This window comes from Poromitra crassiceps, assembly GCF_964638095.1.
Source record: "Poromitra crassiceps genome assembly, chromosome: 1".
Classification (NCBI taxonomy): Eukaryota; Metazoa; Chordata; class Actinopteri; order Beryciformes; family Melamphaidae; genus Poromitra; species Poromitra crassiceps.
The window spans coordinates 39,390,835-39,415,615 of NC_139623.1; the positions used below are offsets into that span (position 1 = coordinate 39,390,835).

Here is a 24,781-nt window from a genome sequence, read left to right on the forward strand (position 1 = left end):
AATATATACTCAAATTAACAAGCATGAAACATTATTTCTGTTTTAAATAAGTTACAAGTGGTATATGGCAGCCGGGGGCATCTCGCATGTGCACCCATGACAGCCAATTACAATGCTGTATATTTAAATGTAGGCTATACTGCTGCTCAGTGCTCAAGCACTCATACCGGTAGGGCTCTCTTTTTAGCAACTTTCTCACTTGGTTAGCCTACACGCTTTTCAGATCTGCTAGTTATAGGCTACTTAATGTTAGTTTGCTCCTCTCTCTCACTCGATCCTCTCTCTCCACGTGTCCTCCAGTCCGAGTCCATGATGCGGACTCCAGAAACTATAAACAGTAGGCTACTAGCCTACTACTCTTCCATGGTGTCCACAGCAGCCCATGTAGTCTAACGTAACGTTACACCACCACTTGGGAGTATTAAGGAGAATCGTCTTATCATTTTGTGCACAGAATGCTCCAACGAGACTGGCCTTGGAACCCACTCTCATTGGGTATATTAGTCAGGATATGAAAATGCACCTGCTGCTATCCTAATTATTAATGTTCCTCTAGATTCTTTCTGCACCCCCAACCTTAAAGTTCAAACTTCGCCTATGGATTAACCTATATACCGGTACACTGCGGAGCGTGTCATCATTTACCACGGCCAACACGGGGGGAAAACACAAAGGACCGCTATACCGTGCCAACTTCTAGCAAAACAAATTGCGGCTAACCGGGCGAACAAAGGAACTCTCGTCAGATACAGATAGTTTTACAAATATCTAGGAGGAACTGGCTAGTGTCAAATAATGAGATGTTGTGTGCGTTTACTTCATTTATTTGAACTGCGAACGAGACGTGAGCTGATCACGTTTTTTCTGCTGACTTTCTGCTTCCTGAAACTCGCCCCCAATCCTGGCGTTCTCCTATGTCACGTGTTGCACACAAAGATCATATATACTGTAGATGACCACACCACTCATCTATATATCACCAGAGATATTCAGTGCCCGGCCAATCTGCTCCCACAATTGAGCCTTTCTGTCTCTGTTGTGATAGTTTCTCCATAATTAGTTGCATGAAAAGCAGCACCCGACGCTGGGATCCGATGCACAAAAAAGCCAGAGGGCTCTGAAAATAAATGCTGGGAGCAGCGCACTTTCTCTAGACGGCCATATGCACCCGCATACGCCCTCTCCTCATTGGAAACAACTGAAAAAAGATGCTGGAGCTTAGGTAAAGGAGCTCAGTGGACACATGCCACCTAATGGTGATTTGGCCCGGCACCATCGCATCCACCCCCAGTAGAAACTGACTGCACCAACTTCCCCATGTCATTTTATATTGATTAATGTTGTTTGGCTATTTCCCCCCCAGTGATACTGTACATTTTTGACAGATTCGGAATTGAACATACATGAATTTCTGACACTCTCTTCATTATGACGGTAGCCTAGTGGTAAATCCAACTCTGAAGACTTCCCGTCTAGCCGCTGTGCTGTAATGATAGTGGTTTGGTACTAGCGATGTCACATCACATCAACCATGAAGAGTGACGGCGCCACAGACTTCCTTTCCCATGTCTTACTTTATATGTATGACTGTTGTTTTGCAGCCGCTGTGATTGACGACAGATTCCTGACAGGACATGGAATTCTGATCGTCGCCCACACTAATGATGAAGACATCACTCTCTTGTTTCACCTTAAATGAAAATGTTTTGTTTTTTTAAGAATATTGTGACGATTCAGGTATTCGTCCAGGAACCGGAGACTCATAGTTGGTACAGGCTTTTATTCACACTTCACACTCATGGCTCCTAGCGGTAGCTGCACTCCTAGCTCTACACACGTCTACTCCCGTTCCTCACATAGCTTGACTGACCTCATGCTCCGACAGGAAGTTCCCCTTAACACACCGTTCCCCCCAGGAACAACCCCCCACATCAGTTCCTAGCTAAACACCGAATCACCACATTACATGTCAAAACCCCGGGTCGCTACAATATTTAAAATAATATTTTTTATTGCAAAGCAAGGTGCAATTTGTACATGGGTAAGTAGTCAAGCAATCATATTTTAATTTTTTCTTACAAGAGCAAGTAATGATTACACGAGATGGATTGGTCCAGGTCAACTGCTGACCTACAGATGACTACACTCTTTTACACGCGATAGATTAGCCCAGGTCAACTACTGACATCCAGGTGACTACACACTTTTACATTAGATGGATTAGCCCAGGTCAACTACTGACCTCCAGGTGACCACACTATTTTACACGAGGTGGATTCACCCAGATCGACTACTGACCTCCAGGTGCATATGAGCAAAGTCAGCAATAGAAAAACAGGGAAGGGTGATGGTGATGATGTCACAATGCCTTAAAATGGCCTGCGAAGGCCTAAAAACAAAATATCACTGTAGTACCCGCCGTGGGCGGATTCTTTTACTTTTTTTCCTGGAACATCTAATAACAACCAATATTTGTCATTGGGCCAAATGTCGGGTCTCTGCGATGTAACAACTCACGGGAATTTGCGTCACGGCTGATGAGGGAAAAAATAATAATAATAAAAATAAAAATAAAAATCTGAGCAAAAACATTAGGGGTTAGCTCCTTCGGGGCTTGAACACCTAATAAAGTTCAACTTAAAATGTACAGTTTTCTTTCCTCCCTTTTTTAACACCAAATGAATGTTGTTGTTTTTACAAAAAATATATGTAGTATGTATACTGTATATATAATGCGTGGGATCCTGCACAGGGGGGGGGTCTATGGGAGACCAGCCGGGCGAATCACCCATCGCCCCTGACCTCATTGAGGTCAAGCACGTCACTTCTCCATGTCTTTCCATATTTATTCATGTCCTTGAGTTATTTTTAATAGCAGCTGGTTTGCCATTGTTGGCAGATTCTTCAGATCAGATCATAGCTATATTTCTGATTCTCTCTTCGTCATACCCACAGAGGCAACGCCTGGCTCGGTGATGAAGACATCACACTGTAATTGGGCTGCTTTAGCTTAAGTCATGTGTGAGCAGAACAGATGGGTACTCAGGCCCGTATCTAGCTATGAGGACAGGGAGGTCCGGACCTCCCTAATAATTTCAGAGGGAAAAAAAAAGAAAATCCTTTTTTTTAATCATATATTTTGCAGTGCACTATGTTCCTTTGTTGTTTAAGAATGTTTCGGGAAATGAAAATGTAGCCTATTTAAATAGAATTATCAACAATAACAATCAAGGAAGTTAGATGCTTGTAGGCTAGAGAAGAAGAAGAAGCGCGCATGCACGCACATGTTGTGTTGAACCAACCAACAACCAATAAGAATTGTTTAATCTGGCAATAAAGAAATGTGAACTTGACATGCTATTTTAATAGCCTACTCAAAAATGCACATCCCACTATACAGCAAAGACAGGAGTCAATGTTTCTTGATATATGCCATTCAGATCAGAATAATTAGTCTAGTCATTAAGTTTGCTGATAATATTTCTATCATGTTAAGTCTGTGTCATGTTAACTGGTGTATTCAGAGCAAATAGGGAGATATAGAGCATTATCATCATGCTATATATCTCCCTCTTTGCTCTGAATGAGTGAGAAAAGGAGAAAATACTGAATAATTACATCACAACAGTATCCTAATGTTAATTAACACATTCACTGCCAGCCGTTTTTTTTTTTACTGTAGGTAGCTTCTGCCAGAGGGGTTTTTTGAGGATTCTGGCTCATTTTACAAGAGCCGAGGATTATTTTCTGCTTGGACTTTGTGAACACAAAGTTCACAAAAGTACTAGAATGTGTGCTTTCTCTGTCTAAAAGAGTTAGTTTGTAGAGTTAGTAGTTATGTAGATATTAGCCGTTGAGTACAGCATGGTTTCAGCGTCTGAGACTGAAAGCTGAGATAATCGCAGTTTTGTGAAATTCAATCAAACAGGCAGAACAGTCACTTTAACCATTTATTTTTGGCATCAGTGAGAGATCAGACATCTAAACAATATAGTTCTGAACGCCCTCTCCTTCAAACTCCTCCCTCCGTGGGCGTGTCTGGTGGCTTTCAGCAGCGCGTTTGTCACAAGCAGTTTCTACTGCCTGTCTGAGCAGTGAGCAGCCTCCCTCCCTGGGAGTGTGGATGGGGCTCACTCGTTTCTTGGGTTTGAGAGCTTTGATGAAGCTTTGTGCGATTCTAGGCTTTATGCTGCGTGTTTCAAAGTGTGTTTTCCACCCAGTCTATTTTTGGAACCCCCCACCGTTGTGCGCCCGTGTGCGCCAGCGTGAAAGCGTTTTCGCCTACAGTATGAGAATGAGGCTCGTTCGTTTCTGGGTTTTCGGTTGAGAAACCCCAAGAAACTGGCTTTCTTTTGCGATTGTGGTCTTATTTATGATGCGTGTTTCAAAGTGTGTTGCACCCATAATCTATTATGCAAATTTGCAATCCCGCACCGCCAGCAATCAGCGCGAAAGCGAAAGCGTTTTCGCCAATCCATTTTACAGTAGGAGAATGGTTTCATCGCGCGTTCCCCTGCAGTTTTGGCTCGACTTTTTCTAGCACTGTCGCCACTTAGTGGGTCGGTGGAATGGGTTGTACACGTTCGGTGGCTCCAATATTTTTATAGGAGACGTGGGGGGCGTTGATCAACGTCCCACCGTCAAAAATATATATATATATATTTTTTTTTGACGACTCAACTCGTCATTGGCAGTCAACCGTTGGATTTTTTTTGACGACTCAACTCGCCATTGGCAGTGAACGTGTTAAAAATGAGATATTCCTCTAAATATGGCTAAAAAAGGTAAAAAAAATATATATATTTTTAAATTTAAAATGATATATTACTCTAAATATGGCTAAAAAAGGTGGGAAAAAAACTAAAAAAAAATTCGCCGAATCCACCTCCCCTTGCCATGTCTGGACCTCCCCAATTTCGAAACCCTGGATACGGGCCTGTGGGTACTGTATGTTCTCTCATGGATCTTGCTCATTAGAGGCCAGGCTATGCAAGCAAATATACAGCAGATCACAATAGGCTGTGCTAGGAATGTCAGGGAGTTATCGTAATGCTTCCCACAAGTTTTAACTTAGTCACAACAAATATTGAGTTAATGGCGCAGTTTTGTGTGGTAGCCTATTTGGTCGGCTGGGTCAGCCTGGCTGACTGAAAGGGGACTATTTCTTGTCTCGGAGTAACACTCAGCAAAAAGTTTGTTATTTTGAGAGCAAATGGCCGCAAAATATGAACACCTTTTGTTTATAGCTTGTCTTTTGTTGGTAACTGTTGTATAATCGCAATATTACACTCGAGGGTGTACTTTACCGTGGTTATTGGCACTTCAGTGATGCGTACGGACCTTGGCTAAAGCCTCGGTCCTGCCGCATCACCGTCGTGCCAATAACCATGGTAAAGTACACCCTCTCGTGTAATATTGCTAAAGGATGACATCAGTTATGACGTCACTTGTCGTTAGTTTATCCTAGTACATATAGTGTGACACACCCACACACACACACACACACACACACACACACACACACACACACACACACACACACGGTGGTCCAATCCATGCGAGGGTTCTACGTCACCTCCCTCTCTGGCGGATCATAGCAGCAGCTGGTATCACGGCTGTTCATCCCCTCTGGAGCTGTCTTTTCGCCCCACCCACCTCCCCAGTCCACCACCAACGAGCCCTCCTCTCGCCTCAAGAGGAGTGCCACCTGACAAGGGAGTCATACGCCAAAGTAGTTGCCATGCATACCATTTGCCAAATAAAGCCACTTGTTAAATCTTACCAACCGGTCTCTCATGATTGAAATACAATTATGCAATGCTACATCATCTGTACTATAATGCAATGAGAAAACAACATTTTTAAAACATCAACTCCCATCTGTTGGTAAACTTTCAGCTGGGCGGGGCTTCCTCCTTCATAACCGCCTCATTACAACTCTCTAGAAGGTCAAGGGGAACACGGCCCCCCCTCTTCACCCACCACAGCGGGAATGGTCGATCTGGTTACTGACAGTGGAGCTGGAATGGAACCAGGGTCCGCACATTCTCAGACCAGAGCCCTATATCACGAAACAAGATTACTGGCTTAGCGAGGTAACTTCAGGTTTAACCCTAGTTTTGCCGTACCACGACGCTAGTTAACTTCTTATCGAGATAGATTACCATAGCAACTTATGCTCTACGGTTCAGAGGATAAGATCAAAACCCATGAAAGACCCACCTGCTTACCAATCAGCTCTCTGGAAACAGCGAGTCACCATTCATATGGTCCCCATATGAAAAATACATTGCATTCAAATGAAAAAGAAAAAAGAAAAAAAAAGGCTCCTGTTGAATTAATCAAGGACTAAAGGCTTGCACGCAGGGCCGGCGCCAGGATGAAATGACTGAGGGGGCTGTTATAACTGGTGAGGGGGCTGATTTTTTTTTTTCCCGATTTTTTTTTCCCGTTTTTTTTTTTTTTTTTATATGATATTTTTATATCGTAAAACATAGGTTATATACCCGCTATGCCTATTTCTGGACTTTTTAACCATAATAACCTCTGAAAAGCGCAATAACACAAGAAAGACTACTATTCAAAATCAAATAAAACATTTATTTCACAGCAGCAGATTAAGGCATTAATAGAGGTTCAAGGGTTCATAGGTTCAAATTTAATAAATAGCTACATCTCTGACACCTTGTGACAACCAAAGCACAGCAAATAGCGCTTCCCTGCCAATTCTGAAACAACAGAGCTATGTTTACAGGGGGTAGCCTACATCAACTTAAACTGATCAAATTTGATGAAGACTGCAGAAACAGCAGCCTAAACATGTCAGGTACAAACATTACCTAACTGGCCTTTATAGATTAACTATTCTTAAAAAAAAAAAATTTTTTTTTTTTTTTTCCCAAGTGAGGGGGCCGAAAATGGAACTGAGGGGGCTAAGCCCCCTGAGGCCCCCTCGTGGCGCCGGGCCTGCTTGCACGTTGTTGCAGGCTACATTTAAATTAAGCCCTACTTACCACTTTGGAATATGTTTTTTTATATATTCATTTTTGTGCTCTCAAGTAGCCTAGATACGTTGTTTGACCCCGCCGATCGATTGCAGCTGAATGGTGAGTGGAGAAATATCACTAAACCGGCATATAAAGATAAACGTCTCCAAAGCGCACGGTGCCGTGTGCGCAACGGAGCTGAGGCTGACATTGGGTTGGAAATGGTCATACTGTACATGCTAGAATAGCCTACTACATCTAAGCAATTTAATATGGGATCGCCTGCACACAGATTATTCATATCTAGGCTACTCCTGCATTTTGCAGCTGCAACTGTGTTGCTTTTTGCCTGTATGATGTGATTGAACTTCATATTTCCAGCATCATTATATGAAATATGGAGATATGCGACTGCTGACAATAGCCTATATGTGACCACAAAATAGGCTATTTTTTATAAATTAAATCTATGCCTGCACGTACCGTGTCGATTCAGTTCAGAAGCCTTTTTTAATTTTATTACCATTCTTTTTTTTATTGATAGCCTATAGGAATTATTCAATCAGTGCGACTAAACACATCATGACATCATTATTATTCATTGAGCCTAAATGGTCTATACATACGGATTTTGGACTGAGAAATTACACATTGCTTCCACTCGCAGTTTATTGAGAGGGTGAATTCAGCTGCTGTAGGATACGTGGAGGCAGAAACCGCTCTTCAAATAAATGACTGATGTGAATAAAAGTGGTAACTTTAGACAGTCATTCGGCAACAGACTAATAATATCCAATGCGGATTTTGATTCTGACATAGTAGTAGTTGGCTTTGAATGAATGAGGAAATAGGCGTGTCTGGCGCTGTAAAAGCTACGGTTCTGAGCTGGAGCGGTCCATATTGCATTGTGATTGACTAGTTGTTAAAAACCACGCCTCTTTTGCGGGCACGAGCTCATGTGCACGGGCATTTTCATGTGCACATGCTCTCAACTGGATTAGAAAAACCTGGTTCCACTTAATGAGTGGCAATCGAGGTTCGTGGTACAAGTTAACTACAATCGAGCTTATCTGGTTTAGACAAACCAGATCAAGGGACAGATCCTGGATCTTCTTATAGAACATTCATGGTATAGGGCCCAGATGATGAAGGAGTCTGTGGAATCCATCACACCACCAGGTCCCCTTCACACTCACAGATCTTCTCTGAGCACTTTTAAGTCTTTCCTCTGGCTGCCACGCCCACGCCTCAAAACTGACTAAGGCTCGAACCCACAACCTCAACACTTTCAGGTATAGCCTTCCAACACGAGTTACTGGGTCTTACAGGTTTAAAACAGACTTTGTCAGAGCTTTTCAATCTTTACTCGGGATGTTGGTTTTCAAAACTGAAACTAGCCAGGATTGAACCCACAACCTCAAAACATTAATTGAAATTCAAATTGTTTCTGACATTGCTGTCAGTTCATGGTATCAGTTACATCGTAGAATAGAGCTGCGTCATGACGGATGGCGTCTTCCTTTCTCCCCTCCGCTCTGAATGGCAGGACAGCAAGGCAGGCGAGAACGGGGCGGTAATTGTATGTGTGATCAGATTCTCCTATAGCTCACTGACGTTTGGCCCTGGGAAGTCTTTATTCTCTCCTGTCTCTCTCTCCCCCCCTTCTCTGTCACTCTGACACTACTGATGGAGAGCGTATTGACAGCATCCCTGAGCAGAACAGTGTTGTAAGTAATGGCCATGGATTATTGAAGCGTGTTGAACACAGAAAGACACACGATTGCATTAACTTCTTACAGGAGTGAAGGCCAGCTCGATGCCGGCTCGTCAAATGGACTGAGACTATGTGACAATGGCTCAGAGACGGACAGGGACGTGAGATGAAAGGGGCCATCGCAGGCAGTGGCTTGTGACAAAGATCCACTCATTTTCCAGATAATCAGATTGTCACTCTGTCTTACCTGGACAGCCACAGTGCACTTTCAAGGTAGAGTGACGAGGAGTGGCTGCTGTTTTCGAGGTCTTCATTCAGAGAGAATCTGTGACCATCATTCTCAGTTAACTTTTCAGCAGACCCATTTTACATCAGGAAATTCACTTTTTTGGATTAAAATAAATAATTCAAATAAAATAATTTACTACTGACCCATATTAGGTCAGCTAATACGTTATTTTATTCATTTTGATATGTTGATATTATTAGCATAGACAATAAACAAATGAGACCATGTTTGGGACGATTGGTAACCTATTTCAAAAAAGTGATACGTATTTAAGCAGCGTTAGGATCTGCTTTTTCAATTATAGGTTTTCTCTTTCGCTTTGCTGAATTAATTTGCTGATTAACGTGTCGAAGGTGAATTTTCCATCGGCCTTTCTCTCCTTCCATCAACTGCCTTTGTGGGAAACTGAAATAACTGTTCCCTCTTCCTGTTTTGTGCTGTAAAGCGGACGTCAGCGGGCGAAGGCACGTATGGCTACACCATGTAATGGCAACGTCCCGGGTTTGAATCTGGGCCAGGACCTGTTAAATCCTGTTAAATGAATTATTGAAGTCCAAATGCTACAAGTAGCACCTACCCTATAGAGATCAGAATGAAAAAATCCATAATTATGAAAAGCAAAATGTCAGTCTCCCACTGCTTTTCCACTTGGGACACATTTTGCTTGACCTTGTTTCATCTCCATTATTTCTTGTCTATAGAGTCGAGCCGAACCATGTGGACTGCAGCTTCATATTACATGTAGGACGAGGGGCCCTATCGTGGCAAAAGCGGTAATTTATCGCTTGCAGTAATTTGCGGTAATTTCACCTGCGCGTGGCGCAAACGGGATTTAGGCGGTCTTAACCACCTGAATTATTCACAGGCCTGGGCGCTACATCAATCAAACCAATCAGATTCCTGTCTCGCATTCCCTTTAACACAGTTTGCATGCTGTAATTCTCTCCATGCGTAATTTAGAGATCTCACAATAACCATCGCATCATATACCTGTTAAAAACATCTGTGATTTGATGCAATTCGGGTATTTTTTGTTGACTGGAAAATAGAAACGTGTTTGCAGCGGGGAAACAGGGACATTTGATTGACAATATTGTAAGTAGGCAGCATGTTTGTGACTCTTTACACATGATAACAGTTTTTGAGTGAATATAGTTGATTATCTCACTGAATAATCTGCTGTTACCCAGTTTTAGCAGCAGAATGTCCTGGCGTTTGTATTTGAATGTGACATCATGCGTAATGACATATCCAAAAGGAATTCCCCTGCACTGCGCTGCGCAGAGAATAATGGTGCGCTCAAGCGCAGCAGGTATTTTTGCGCTGAGCTGTTTAAGAGCTGCTTTTAGGTGCTCTTAAAATTGCGTGCACGCAAAGAATTTGTGGCATGCTGACGACAGCAGAAGGCAAGCATTTTGCGGGGACATGCCTGGTTTGGCATGGGGCACGCCCACACCTGCGTCTGCGCTCAGATCCTGGTGCAAAACTGGATGGTATCATGGCCAAAGTGCAAAATGACACTTGTGGGAGGCAGACGATAGCATAAGACGCAGGGAAGATAGCATAAGAGGCGCGCAAACCGGTGCGTAAGCGATAGGGCCCAAGGTCTGCTGGTAATGTTGTGGTCTCTAACATTTTTTGATGCTGAAGTGTTGTGTGATTTATACAGACTACTGAAACATTCATAAAATGAGGCATGGAGCTATGTTATTTAAAAAATATTATGCAATCTATGCAGTAAATACTTAACAATTTGGGATTTACTTCCATTTGTGGCCTCGTATCAGTTACAGATTCATCCATTGAGTGAAAGTTTGTCCATGAATAGGCTACACTTAACTTCTCATACTCTAATTGGCAAACAGTGTAACACAGCTGCGTGATTTTTACAATATATTTTATTAGATATTTTTTTCTTACAAAACAATTCCCTCATAAACCAGAACACATAAAATGCATAAAGAAAACTGTACAGTTGAGTTGGTTTCATCATGTCTGAATGTGTTCTAAACATGAACAATGTTATCTACAACAGTGGTTCCTATCAATGTCTACCACACCAAGCGGTTCAGCTCTGCAGCCCCTTAACTCGAGGAGAGGTACGGAAATAGTCATGTGACATTGACGGTAGATTTAACAAACAAATGAGCTGGCCAATAATATAGTTTTATCAGCAAGCACAGGTGCATTCTCTTTGTTGTTGCTCTCCTTGGCTCTAATAGCAATGTCATACTGCTGAATCGACCTTAAAGGATAAGTTCACCCAAAAATAAAAATCCAGTCATTATCTACTCACCGCCATGCCGATGGAAGGTTGGGTGAAGGTTTTTAGACCATAAAACCGTTGTTTTCCAGGGTAACAGAGTTACTGCATTCTCCTAAACAACTGAAGTGAATAGTGACCAACTTTTTGTTATACAGTATATATATATATATATTAATCAAAATTGGGTAAGTGGGCTGTCTGTGGGCTCGGTGTCTGTCACAATTTGTGACGGAAGTGATGGCATCAGTGGTGTCACTTGAGCAATTGTGATGTCATCAGTGATGTCACTCGAGCAACTTTGATTGCACAAATGGTGTGTGTGGGCAAAAATGTGGGCAGTGGTGGCCCAATGGTTAGAGAAGCGAGCTTGTGACCGGAAGGTCGTCTGTTCAATCCCCGGGACCGGCAGGATAAATCTGGGTGGGGAAAGCGAAAAGGCAGCGCTTGCCCCTCCCTCATTACCACCACTGAGGTGCCCTTGAGCAAGGCCCCTATCCCCAACCGCTCCAGTGTGGAGCTGATCAGTGGCCAGCAGATCAGACTGTGGTTGTACTGGTCAGCTTCCAGGTATCCAGGTATGAATGTGTGTGAATGTGAACAGAGCTCTCCTGAAAAAGAGAGCATTGCTCTCAGTGAGACTCCCCCTGTATAAATAAAGGTAAAAAAAAAAGTGATGTCCCTCAGGCAGTGATGTCATCAGTGATGTCACTCGAGCAACTGTGATGTCGTATGAGCCGATGGCGCACAGTTGCACGATGGCACCTAGGTGGGTAGGCGGTGTCTGGCTGTCAGTCTGTCAGTCACGATTTTGGGAATTTCCATAAGTGCAGCCATGGCCAGGGGCGGACTGGAATCATAATTCAGGCCGGGCATTAGATACCAAGCAGGCCAGGCCGATACGGGCCGACGCGCGTGCCGGCGTCCGAAGGGCGGCGGCGAAAGATTTGGGCCGTTTGAAGCTCAATTTGGGCCGTTTGAAGCCAGATTTGGGTCGTTTAAAGCCAGATTTGGGCCGTTTGAAGCCCAATTTGGGCCATTTGAAGCCCAATTTGGGCCAAGTCCAATTTTACAATGAGATGCACCCACTTTAAACCTGAATAAAGTAATAAAACCACTAGTAAACCAGTAGGCAGCGCCTGGCCTGCTGTTCAGTGAGTGGCCTGGCCTGCTCTGCAAAAAAAAAAAAAAAAAAAAAAAAAAAATTTGCAGGCCAGGCCAGGCCACCGGGCATTTGACCGACGTGCCCGATTATGCAGTCCGCCCCTGGCCATGGCGCATCATCCCCACCCTAGGAATCGAGCAAGCGCAGCGCACAAGATTCCTAGTGATAATCACCTGGTAGCACACGTACCATGGAGGCTGATGTTCTTCGCGCGGCTGACGTGGGTTCGAGTCCGGCCCGGGGTCCTTTGCCGCATGTCATCCCTTCTCTCTTCCCACCTTTCCTGTCTGCCTATACTGTCCTATCTAAATAATGGAAAAATGCCCAAACAATAATATAATAATATTAAAAAAAGCCTCCATACTGGTGTCTGGCATAATCCAAGTCATCATTCACTTCAGTTGTTTGGGAGAATGCTGTAACTCTGTTCCTCTGGAAAACTCCACAAATGTTTTATGGACTAAAGAAGTCCACCCGTCCTTCCACCGGCATGGGGTGCAACATGTTCTCACTCACAACTCGTACCTTATCACTGCTTTGTCACCTGTGCATTGGAGGCGCTGTGAGAGTAAAATGATTGATTGACTGCTTATTGATTGGTTGTTGATCATTGTTGACTCTTTTTAATTATGATCTATAGCTGACACTCATAGCTGACATCTCAGACACTCATTTTGAGTGTCTGAGATGAGTCTCTTGTTTTCCTGAGAGCTGTTTGGAATGTCGAAAGCCATTCCACCTGGAGAGGAGGAGATAACATTGTGTTTTGTCTTTCCGGGACATAGGTGGTTTTGTTTAGGCTTATTGTAAAGATCAGGGTCCTATTTTGTCTGTCTTGAGAAACATCCGATGGAATTGTACCAGCCACCGGAGGGGGGCTGGATTTGGGTATAATTTGACCCGCAATGCTGCTAATCTGGGCACAATGACTTTGATATTGTGACGCTCTCTACAGAGGGAAGCTTCTGATGATGGAATAAACAATTATTCATTTTAAAACGAGCAACTCATTTATTGATGGATCAACAAGGCATTTAATTTATTTTGCCATTACAATGCCCGCTACCCCTGTGCATATTACAGAACGCCCACGGGCGGACCGTGTAAAAAAAAAAAAAAAATTGAAGAAAAATTAAAGAAAAAAGAAACAGGCACTGTGCACCTGTTGGGGTCAGGCAAAGGTCAAGTTACGCCGTAGGGCTCCATACAGTAGGTTGGCTTTAGGCATTGGGTAGGGGGTCTTAAGCCCAGTTCACACCAATGATTTGAGTTGAAACATTCGAGTTGAAACTTGCAACTGCTTGCAATGCTCGGAGTGGAGATGAGACAGGTCTACTCAGACCGCAGCAAATTCTAGAACAGTTTTGTTGCGTTGCGAATCATTGGTGTGAACTGGGCTTTAGAGTTAGGCATGGGGTCTTAGGGTTAGGGCTTGGACATGGACCAACCCCAAGACCCTAACCCAAAACCAAAGAGGGTATTTTCCTCCCTGAAAGACCATCTTCAGCTCCAGTCCTATGGCGTAACTTGACCTTTGCCTGACCCCAACAGGTGCAGAGTGCCTGTTTAACGGTCTGCCCGTGGTGCATTCCATAAAACGCACAAGGGTACTGGGGCGCGTTACCTCCAACACACAAGGTGCATGACGGATAGCAGGAGTTGGGAGTAAGAATGGGCTGGGGGCAGGGGTGTAGTGGTAAATACAGAGGTGGGTAAGCTATCCAAGGTGAGTAGTTTACCCACCTGGGGGGTGAGCAGATGATGAACTTATCCTAGAGATACGCTAACAGACATGACGATGCGAGGGCAGAGATAAGCTAACAGACATGACGATGAGAGGGCAGAAAAGTGACTTTTCCCACAAGCAACTGTAAACTGTATGTGACTGTGTGAGATCAAAGGGATCTGAACGATGATCGTGTTGAAGATCTAGTATCTTTACATGCATGGAGCGCTCAAATACTGTCGATTTACTTGTCAGCTCCACTGGGGGACTAACTTTGGATGGGATGGTGACTTTGGGGAAATATACTGTGTAAATTGTTTCTCCGTTGCTACAGTGAGATAATTGGGCTACAAATTGAACACATCACTTAATTTCCCTTCGAATAACATAAATGTACAGTATGTTGGCTATTTATTTCTCTCCTCAGTGCAACAGTGGTCTAGGAAACATGATCAACATCGTTAAATCTTTGCCTTCAAAAATGTCTCATCAGACGGAGCTTTCATGCCAGAATTGTTTCGAGGCAGATTAGCAGCAAATATCTACCGTAAATCACAAACAAGAACGACAAATCGGTTTCACTCTGTGTTGACTTTTTTCTTTTCTTACACAGCTTGCTTTCTACCCTACACATTGCAACGGGGAGTTACAGGCACAACTATATATTAGAGGATGATGAAAAATGTTTCATTTGGGATGCCGTTTTTTTTGTACGCAAGACTCCGGCTGGATTAACAGTGGTACGGAAAATAACCTGATTTTCTGTGCCTAAGTGAATCCAGCCTCACAGTTTCTCACAAGGCCCCGATAGAGTGTATTTATACGTGAAATTGGTAGACTTCGACACGATCTGTAGAGCGCTGTCAAGGATGACTAGCGTGTGATTTTCTCTCCCGCCTATCGTGTTGAACCCATCAAACATGGTCAACAACTGCATGATCCCAACGGCTGTGAGCATTTGTGAGATGATCACATCACGCAAGATCCAAATTCCAACATGAAACATTTAAACATTACATGCAACTATTGAGTCCTATCGCCTACTATTACTTCATTTCCCCCCCCATAAAATGTTTGATTTCAGTGTATGGCATTTTGATGTTTTCCTAACTTGGAATATACTGTAGCTCCTAGCTAATTTAAAGTAAAATCTTACACACGTGAGACCTTATATATTATATATTCATGTGAGGATTTAGCTACATTTCCAGGTTAGCTACCTAAATATAATATATATAATATAATAATAATTATATATATATATATATATATATATATATATATATATATATATATATATATATATATATATAATTCATTTTATTCTCAATCCGTGCATTATGTGAGAGAATAAAAATTTAGCCAGGTGTTAGAATCAACTGATTGCAATGAGCGTTTCCTTTACTTTATAGGGTGTAATGTGAAAAAAAAGCCTCTATGGCAGATGGTAGATGATAACGGCGACTGAATATTAGAGGACATTCATTTCTTTGTTGTAGTTTGGGGATGAGCAGCAAGACTGCTGCCCGAGGTTAAGATTCATCCGCTGACCTCAGCACAACTGTCAAGAGGCAGGGACACCAGGGACACACTGAGGTCACTGTCATTTCTGATCATGGTATTACATCTGCTGAGAAGCAGGAGAGCTATCTTGGACTGCCATTATGATGATTATGGCAATCATATCGCGTATCGAAAATATCTGTTATGCTGATGGACAAAGAGTTGCTGGTGTTTATTCAGTTAATGCCCAGATACAGGATACTGTCATCTGTGTTTCAAAAGGTGTAATAAGCATAAAAAAAGATTATGATAAACAAAGCTGTATAATTTCAGTCACTTTTAACTTCGCTATTTAGTAACGTTAAGAAAACAATTTAACAATCAATTGATAAATGTACTGCAGAAACTGGACACAGTTAATTCAGCGACTATTAATCATGTAAAAATCAATCCCTACTTTTCAAACATTTAATGGGTTACAAGTAAATAATATATTCTTTTATATTTGGGATTTTGCCCTGGCCATCTCTACTTTCTCGCCAAATACCGACGAGAAATACATACGTTTTGGAGTTGACTAGGCAGATCATGAAAGATAGTGTCAAAGCCTTTACACTCCTGTATAAATTAAGATACGGCAAGCGTAGTTTGCTTACCTTGGAATTTGCTCTTGATGCTCAGCTCTCTGAGAAAATGTGACAAATGTTCACAGCCAATCAGATGGCGACACTCGTCTGACATAAGCGGGTCGACCCAAACCGGAGTCATTGCCTCGAGGTACTGAGTTAACGTGAGAGACGGCGGACAGATTGTACCATTTCGGGAGTCTACGAGATGCACTGTTCATTTCTGGTTCCGCTTTTCTATGAGATTAAAACATCCATAGTCCGTGGCTAATGGACCAATTGGGCTCTTTGGAAAGACACTGTAAATAGGGAGAGGACACATGTGCATAAAGCCAACCTCCGCTGGCAAAAGGGGAGAATGACAGCTTTGAGAGGGAGAATACAGTACAATACCATGACGGAGGACAAAGGCAAGGAAACAGGTGAGTGTGTAGCATTTCAAAGGACTCAGAACACACATCGTACACTAACGGCAGACGGACGGACAGGCTTGTGGTGACTATATGCAGCACTGGTGAGAACGACAAACAGTGTTGAGAGAAACAAAAAACAAAAAGCTTGACTCTAAAAAAAGTGAGCATTGTGCATAGTTCATAGTTCATTGATAACCCCTCTTCAGGTACCTATTTGCTGTGATAACGTGGAAGGAAGTGCAATAATGTACAATCCTGTATAGTTAAGTGCACATAGATCACTGTTGCACTGGACAGCATTGACACTTTCTCCCAATAGACATATCACAACAGGGTTTCTTAATATTTTCTCAATTACTCTATTTTTAAGTGTACTTTTGTTACAATAAACCCAGGCATGTATCCCTCTCGCTCAGTCCCAGGGTTGAGTCCACAACGTATGTCCACATCAATCTTAATAATACGTATTTTGGCCTGATCTCTCTCTCTTCTGCTTCGTCTTCATAGCGTGTCTAAGCCACATCCTCTTCCAGCTTCAGCCTGCGACCTTAGCAATTTCATTCCCCATTCATTTTCCCATAGACGTTTTGAAAAATCTTGATTTTACTTTGACTACTTACTAGTCTTTCTTGGTCAAAATAAGCGATTCAGCTAAATTCAGAATCGGGAGAGACAGAACATTTCACTCAGGGGGAAAAAAGGGAACAAATGGAATAATAAATTATTTTTTGTTGTTGGTCCAAATGAATCTCTCCTGATTCTGAATATAGCTGAATCGCTTGGTTTGACCACGAAAAGTCTATGGAAAAATGAATGGGGAATGAAATCCCTTACCTGCCGAAGCCAGAAGCGGGTGTGACTTTAGGCACTCTATCCCCTTCTTTCCCCTTATCCTCCTCTACCTCTCTCTCTCTTTCTCACTCACTCATACCTCCCCGACCCAGACGACTGTGTTGCCTCTCTTGATGTCTGACACCTCGCAATGCGGCGTGCTCTGTTTGCCGTTGAGGACGAAGAGGGAGTCGGCGGCCGGCGTCACCAGGTACTGTCCGAACAGTCCGCTGGACACCACCACCCTGTTGGGGCCTCCCCAGGGCCAGGCTCGGGGCGACAGGGGCTCCTTGAGGCTCCGCAGCACCTCGGTGCGGCCCGAGGACAGATCCAAGAAGAGCAGTTCCGTGCCTGAGCGCGAGGTGGCTACCACCACGTACTGGTTGGACTCGGTGAAGGAGGGCTGGAAGACCAGGTCAGAGACAACGATAGGGTTGTCCATTTCCCGGTGCAGACCCAGCTGCCCCTGGAACGACACTGTTTGGACGGTGAGCTTTGAGCTCCACGGGTCGGGGGTGACCACGTGGCGGCCGTCGGGCGAGGCGTAGGCCTGTCCCGTGACATTGAGGTTGGGCCCGATCACGGCGTCCGTCACGCCGTCGATGAGGAGCTGCGGCGGCGCCTGGAGGTGGCTCTTGCTCTGGCACTGGACGAAGTAGAAGCCGCTCAGGTGGGTGTAGGCCATGCTGGCCGGGACGCAGCTGTAGTTCTTCAGGCTGATGGTCTTGATGCGGTGGAAGGTCTCCAGGTCAATCTTATGGACCGCCGGTTCGTTTTTGAGGAAGAGGAAAGCAAACCTGGAGTGACAAAGTTCACAGGAAAGGTTAATAGCCTTTCCAGGTTTTTGGTGGGCGGTGATTAATACACATCGGGATTCCCATTAGAATTCTCATTTGCTCTTTTCTCCTTCACTTCAGAAGGACAGCTGTGATGAGTGAGTAATGAGCATGCCCGGCTTTTAAGGGCAATTGTGGTCCGCATGTGTCTGTGCGTGCGTGTGTGCATGTGTGTACGCATAGGTTTGCGGGGGATTTTGTACCTCACGTGAGTGATGATAAGGTTGGTCGGGGGAATGAAGAAGTCGTCGACCCTCTGGAACGTTGTGCGGATGGTGTGATGCATTTCTCCAACACTGGCTTGGGGAATGACCTGTTTGCCAGAAGAGAAATACGTGTCCAATGATGTCATGTGACATCCTCAATGACATCACTGGTCCACAACTTAACTCAAATCAACTCTCGATAACTGTCAAACTAAATGAATGCCTGCAAAAAAAAGAAAACTGCATTGTTTTTCAGTGAAGTTTTCCTCTTTTTTTCAACAATATGTTTATTGATTTTGAAACAAAGTAGCCCTGGGGCTGAAAAGCATCCATCATATACTACAAAATACAAGAAAATTCAAGTAAATTCAGGTCAAAGCCAGATCAACCCAAAGCTCCCTACCCTCCCGCCACCACCTCCCCCTCCCCCCTAATATGTCCCCCTCTTAACTCATTGAGTGCCAGCCACTTTTGGAGAACGGACGCTCCCAGTGCCAGAGTTTCAGAGCGTTTTCAGTGATTTCTCGAGGCCCACAGAATATTGTGTGATATTACTATGTAAACACTGAACACGCACAAAGAACGATGAGACTCTATTCTATCATCTGCAAAAAAAAGTTTATTGATCCCATTTTCCGTTCTTTAGTTATGAGCCGGAGAAGATAGCTTGATTCATCCAAAAAAAGCAATTTTTTTCTAGAAGCTGAGATAATTGGCCTTTTGTGAAATTAATCATTTCAAGCACATCACTGACTCTGAAGCTAATCTTTTCTAATGTAGTCACACCTCAAAAATAATTTCCTTCAATAAAACAGTTTAGGCCAGGGAATTTTGTTTGGCAGAATAATATTTTTAGCTACAACCAGCAGCGCTGGCCCCTGCGTGCGCTGCTGGTTGCAGCTTCTTGCTGGTTTTGATTTGCTGCTGGTGGGTATCGGATATTCTGGCTTGCGTTTGTCAATCCTGTCCTGCTGCCTGGGTCTGTCTGGGTGTTGTGTGTGTGCTGCTCTGCGTGCCCCCTCCCCCCCCCCCCCCCCGCCCCGCCCCGCCTCGCCTCAACTGCACACTCCTCCTCCTGTCTGTGGTGGCTCTCTGCTGAGTTTGCTGTGCGCACAGTGAAGGGTGCTTGACATCCTGCTTTTTTACAGCGTTCCGCGTGTGTTTGTCACCGGCAACGATGCTTCCAGTTGAGAATAATAACAACTCGACGGTGTGGATGTGCGGATGTACTGTCGCAACCGACACGGAGCGGCTCAATTGTGGGAGCAGATTGGCTGCTGCAGGCACAGCTGCAGTAACGTGCTTCAGCATATCGATGCATACGGATGCGATGCGATTTCCGTTTCCATAACGACTTCTTCTTTGTTTTTTCCTTGCCTTTCTGTTATGTGGAGAGCACTGTCGCCACCTAAGGGTTCTGTAAAATAGGTTAGACACATCCAATAGCTATAATATTTGTACATCAGAGGCAGAAGGCTTTGATCGACGCCCCACCGTCAAAAAACGCAATTGACGAACATGTCCGTCCTTGGCACTCTACGTTACTATTTGAAATGACGAACATGTCCGTCCTTGGCACTCAATGAGTTAAGGTGCGTTCACACCGACCTATTAAAGTTTTTCACTGGCATCGAGTTTACATACAAAATCAATGCAAACGAGCGATTGAGCGTATATTCGCCTGGGAGAAAAATCCCTGGGTGTCCGAGCGACAGCGACAGAGCGATAGGGCGAAAATTTGCTCGTCGCCAGAGATGAAATATCCCAACTCGAGCGAGTATTTATTCATTCTTGCATCGGGGGAAAACGCAGTTGTGTTGTTTGCATTTTCATCCTGTCTAACGTTAGAGCTGTGTGCTGCTTGTTTCTTGACAGTGAAGATCTCTCTTGTTTCTCAAGCCCGAGGCACCCCGCCCACATCTATCAGCGGGCCATCACCATCCGACATAGGTGCTGCCAAGTATGAACACCTCGGCCCGAGCGCGGAGTGCGCTCCCGGTTTGCGGAGCTCCGCCTTGTGCTGCCTTACGTATGTCCTGTGCATTACGCTCCCCGACCGACCTCGGAATTGTGCCTGTTGACGAGCGATTTAAACACAGCAACAGAGTGATTCCAAAGGGTTGAATCGAGCGACAGGGAGAAAAATAAATATCTCGGTGTGAACACAGCTTTACCAACTAAGAACATGTGAAGTTTTCCTTTAACCTTTCGAGGCAGCTGGTTTCGCGTGAGAATGAGATCACGATCATGCGACAAATCCATCTTGGCATGTTCCAATCAGCTTCCGAGGAAGGAGGAGGCGGTCCTAAGTGATACGTGATAGATGGTGATAGACAGATGATTCATCCATTCACCTGCCCAAGTTTTTTGAAAGTGCCTGCCCTTTTTAAACGAGTTCCAAGATCGAGTTCCCAGGTGGTGCTGTGAACAAACCATCTGGCAGCGTCAAGCCCTTACTACATTCTTTTGGACAAAATATTATCACGAGACTATGGACTTAAATAATGAATAATATGTAGTTACTGTAAGTAATGTTATAGTATAGGTAAAGCTTTTGTTCAGAGTGACTTACAAATACACTCTTAGAAACAAAGTCATTTTTAACTCATCTGTATATTCTTTGGGACAACTTTACTTTTCAACACAAGATATGTAAATTATAACAACACATCTTGTGATCAAATGAATTGTCTTTTTTTTTTTTTTACAGATGTTATGTTTAAAAGTAGGTGTTGTCTCAAAGAAGGTGGATTCAAAATGACACATCCTTTCTAAGAGTGTAGTTAGAAGCAGTTTCATTTTGTTTCGTAGACTGCTGTGGGAATCAAACCTGTGACCTTCTATCTACAGTAGGGCACGCTGCTGCGAGTTGTCTATTCGTGAAACGACAAGCGTGAAATATGGCGCGTCCAGGTGACATCCCCATACATCCTGGAGCAGATAAACATCTACAGCATATGACGGCGGCTGATGAGATGTGGCCCCATCTCGGCCCTCTGATAAAGCATCTTATTTAGCGCCGGTTGCCTTAGGAGCAGACAACACAATAAAAGCTCCATCCCTCATGTCATAGACCTGGTACTGATTCAGCGGCTTTTCAAAGTGCAGGGAGGGGAGGTGGGGGTGCGTCGGCTTTTTGATGGGCTCCGGATGCGCTGCCTCGCCCGTGACACGCGCTTCATCATGCATGCCTGCGTGATCAGGTCACAGTGAAGGACAAGCCAGCTGGTTTATAGGAGCAACACGCGTGCCGAGCATGGTATACACATTCAATCAAAGCAGCAGCAACTTGTGATCCTGCTCTAGACAACCCATTCGCCTCGGCTACCGCGACTCGCGGTCAACGTGACGTAGGAGCCACAGCTCGAATCGCTGTTAGGCAATTAAACCAAACTGGTTAGGTTTAGGCAACTAAAGCAACTTGGTTGGGGTTAGGGTTATGGCTTGGGTCGGGATTCCAACCAGCTCTCATAATGAGAAAGTCAAAAGTCGGGAACGCTACAGGTGCATCACTCACGCGCCTTCTCCCGACTTAAACCTCAGACTGTCATTACGTTCTATGACGTGAAGAACGTTAATTATTCCCATTCAGTATCTACAGTAGAAATGTGAAATGCTACGTATTTTCGTTCAGAAATGTATATATTCTACGTATATTCTACGTACGTGGATTGCAAAAACGTACAATGCCAACATTTTAGTCTGGTGACTGGGCTGTTCCAGAATAAAACCAGCGTTCCTTTCCTCTCGTTTTATTTCAAATCCTCTGCGAATGTGGCTCATTAAGGCTTCATGGTTTAGAAACACGGTTGTAACGCAAATATTGCTAGAGGAGATACAGAATCTTTTTTTTATTTTAAGCGAAGGAACAAAGTAGGAACAAAGTGTAAAATCTATTTTGACACCACTAAAGCTGTACCTCTACCTGATGCCCAGCGGGGGGCCAGGCTCCACACAGCTTCCAAAAAACAGATCAAATGGAAATATAAATGTCAAGTTTTCAAGTTGCCGAGTGACTTTTGCTACTGATGCTGCAGTGCTCCTCAAAGGCTCTATACGTATCTCTCTCCACACTGAAAATCATATCCATTTCCAACAAAATAGATAACACTGCGTTTCTACCTTTGCAAGCCATGAAGATAACCATTGTACAAAAAAACTGAGTAAATTACAATACTTGCAGAATATAATGGCGGGAGTTAATGAGGTTCAATGTAGTATCACGCATGTATAATTAGGCAGCTGCTATGGTCTCTGGGGCTAGAGGTGCTCTCAACCTAATGCCACTGGCTTCCCATTGTCATCGCTCATCCCTGGATTTCATATCCACACACTAAGCACTAGGGCTTACTATTTTTCCCGAAAATTAGGCATACCGGAAAACGGGACATGAAGCCCTCTTTGCAGGGAATCCCGGGAAATGTGTATTTTTTTTTTCTGCATCAAGGAGAAATATACCTATTAGTTCCCAACCTGACGAATGTATTATTTGGTGCCATTAATATTGATTAATTAAGGCAAAACATCGCAATTTAACACATTTTTTAGGCTGTTTTTAGGCTGTATGTAGGCTGTACCTATATGTATTAGGTCAGGGATACTCAACTTGCTTTGCCCGGGGGCCACTTTCGTGAAATGTTAGAAGGCCAGGGGCCAGTTAATAAACAATCAATATACATTTTTCTGTAGCGGATTGTATGTTTTTGGGGTGTCAGCCGGAGTTTAGTCTGACAATGTTATGCACACCGGATAGTTATTTAGGTTAAGTACATACATAAGTGCCTGGGTAGCGAGCAGACGGCGGTATTTGACAATTTAGCAGCTAAATCTTAGATTATTGAAAGATATTCCATATTCCAGACTGAAATGCTATAACAGAAGTGGAGTATTGGCCAGAATGACATGAACATTTGGACACTTATTCAGCAGGTTTCTATTACAGTATCTTGCACCGCTGCTTGAACAGAACTAAGAGCATCCTCAAAAGACACCACTCACCCCAGTTACCACCTGTTCACTCCCCTACCCTCCGGAAGGCGCTACAGGACACTAAAAACTTGCACTTCCAGATTCCATAACTCCTTCTTCCCAAGGGCCGTCACAATACTCAATAAATCACAATCACTTCCCAAATTATAAAGTATAAAGTATTATGCTGCTGTCATATGTGTGTACGGTATATATGTATATATGTATATATATATAGATTTATATTAGATATAGTTATTTACTACTATTACTACCATTACTACCCTATTTATTATTAAGTCTATCTATCTGGTTGTACTGTATGTTTGCACAAAGGGGAGTTTGCAACTGCAATTTTGCTGTATGATTTTATTATGCAATGACAAATAAACTACTATTACTATTATTATCTATGTTGCGTTCAGGTGCACTGTATTATTATTAAAAAAAATAATTGGCAATTCCATCGCGGGCCGCAAGTTGAGTATCACTGTATTAGGCTATATAGTGCCGTTAGGGTTTATATAATTCACCAATGGCCTGGATTGCCGTATGAATAAATCCTGTAGTAGCCTAGGCTAAATATTTTCTTAGAGAGTTGTGGAAACTGCCGTGGAATGAATGGAGCCGTAAACGCGTCGATCAGCCCGTTTTCACGCTCTTTTACACACAAGATCAATGCTGTCTGATACCTGGCACCGTGTGCTTTTGGATATGGGCTGCTGCGCTCTGGCGGCTGCACCGCTCGTCTTCCAGCCGTGCCCAGTCATAATCTCCATACCGCATACCGGAGGACGGCTTTATCAGACTATCTCCACCCCTCTGTGCACGGACATCGCCTACAACCAGAGCATCATGCCCAACCTGGAGCACACGAACCGAGGACGCACGGCTGGGCTGATTGTCGTTTTCACCGCTGGTGAAGTTTGCACGGTGCTCACAATTGCCGTCTCGTAGGCTACTGCATTAACGGTCATGGCACAATCCCCTCAAGCAAGTCAGAAGTGTAGAGAAAAGAAAAGAAACATCGTGGGCGGGCTTTGTGTTTATTAGGCTATGTGCAATAAGCTTTCAGTGTGTGTTCCACTGGCGCACAGCGCACAAAGGCGCATGGCCAAAACACGCCGAAATAAAATCAGAAATGAATTACACTCTGCAAAGGATATCAAATTACTGGCTATAGCATTGTTGTCAGAGAAGCTAGTATTAAAATCTGCCTGCAATACATTGTTATTTGGCGCTATATAAATAGAAA

At 43.7% G+C, this 24,781-nt stretch overlaps 1 protein-coding gene across 1 annotated transcript in view; it reads right to left on the reverse strand.

Moving 5' to 3' along the window:
• Window positions 1-17,610: 17,610 nt before the first annotated feature.
• Window positions 17,611-24,781, reverse strand: part of fstl4 (follistatin-like 4) — a gene marked incomplete at both ends in the record, with an annotated part of 526,243 nt that continues 519,072 nt past the window's right edge. The window contains 2 exon segments of the mRNA XM_083649857.1: window positions 17,611-18,313; window positions 18,556-18,665. Of these exon segments, the coding sequence (XP_083505983.1) occupies window positions 17,611-18,313; window positions 18,556-18,665 (813 nt within the window).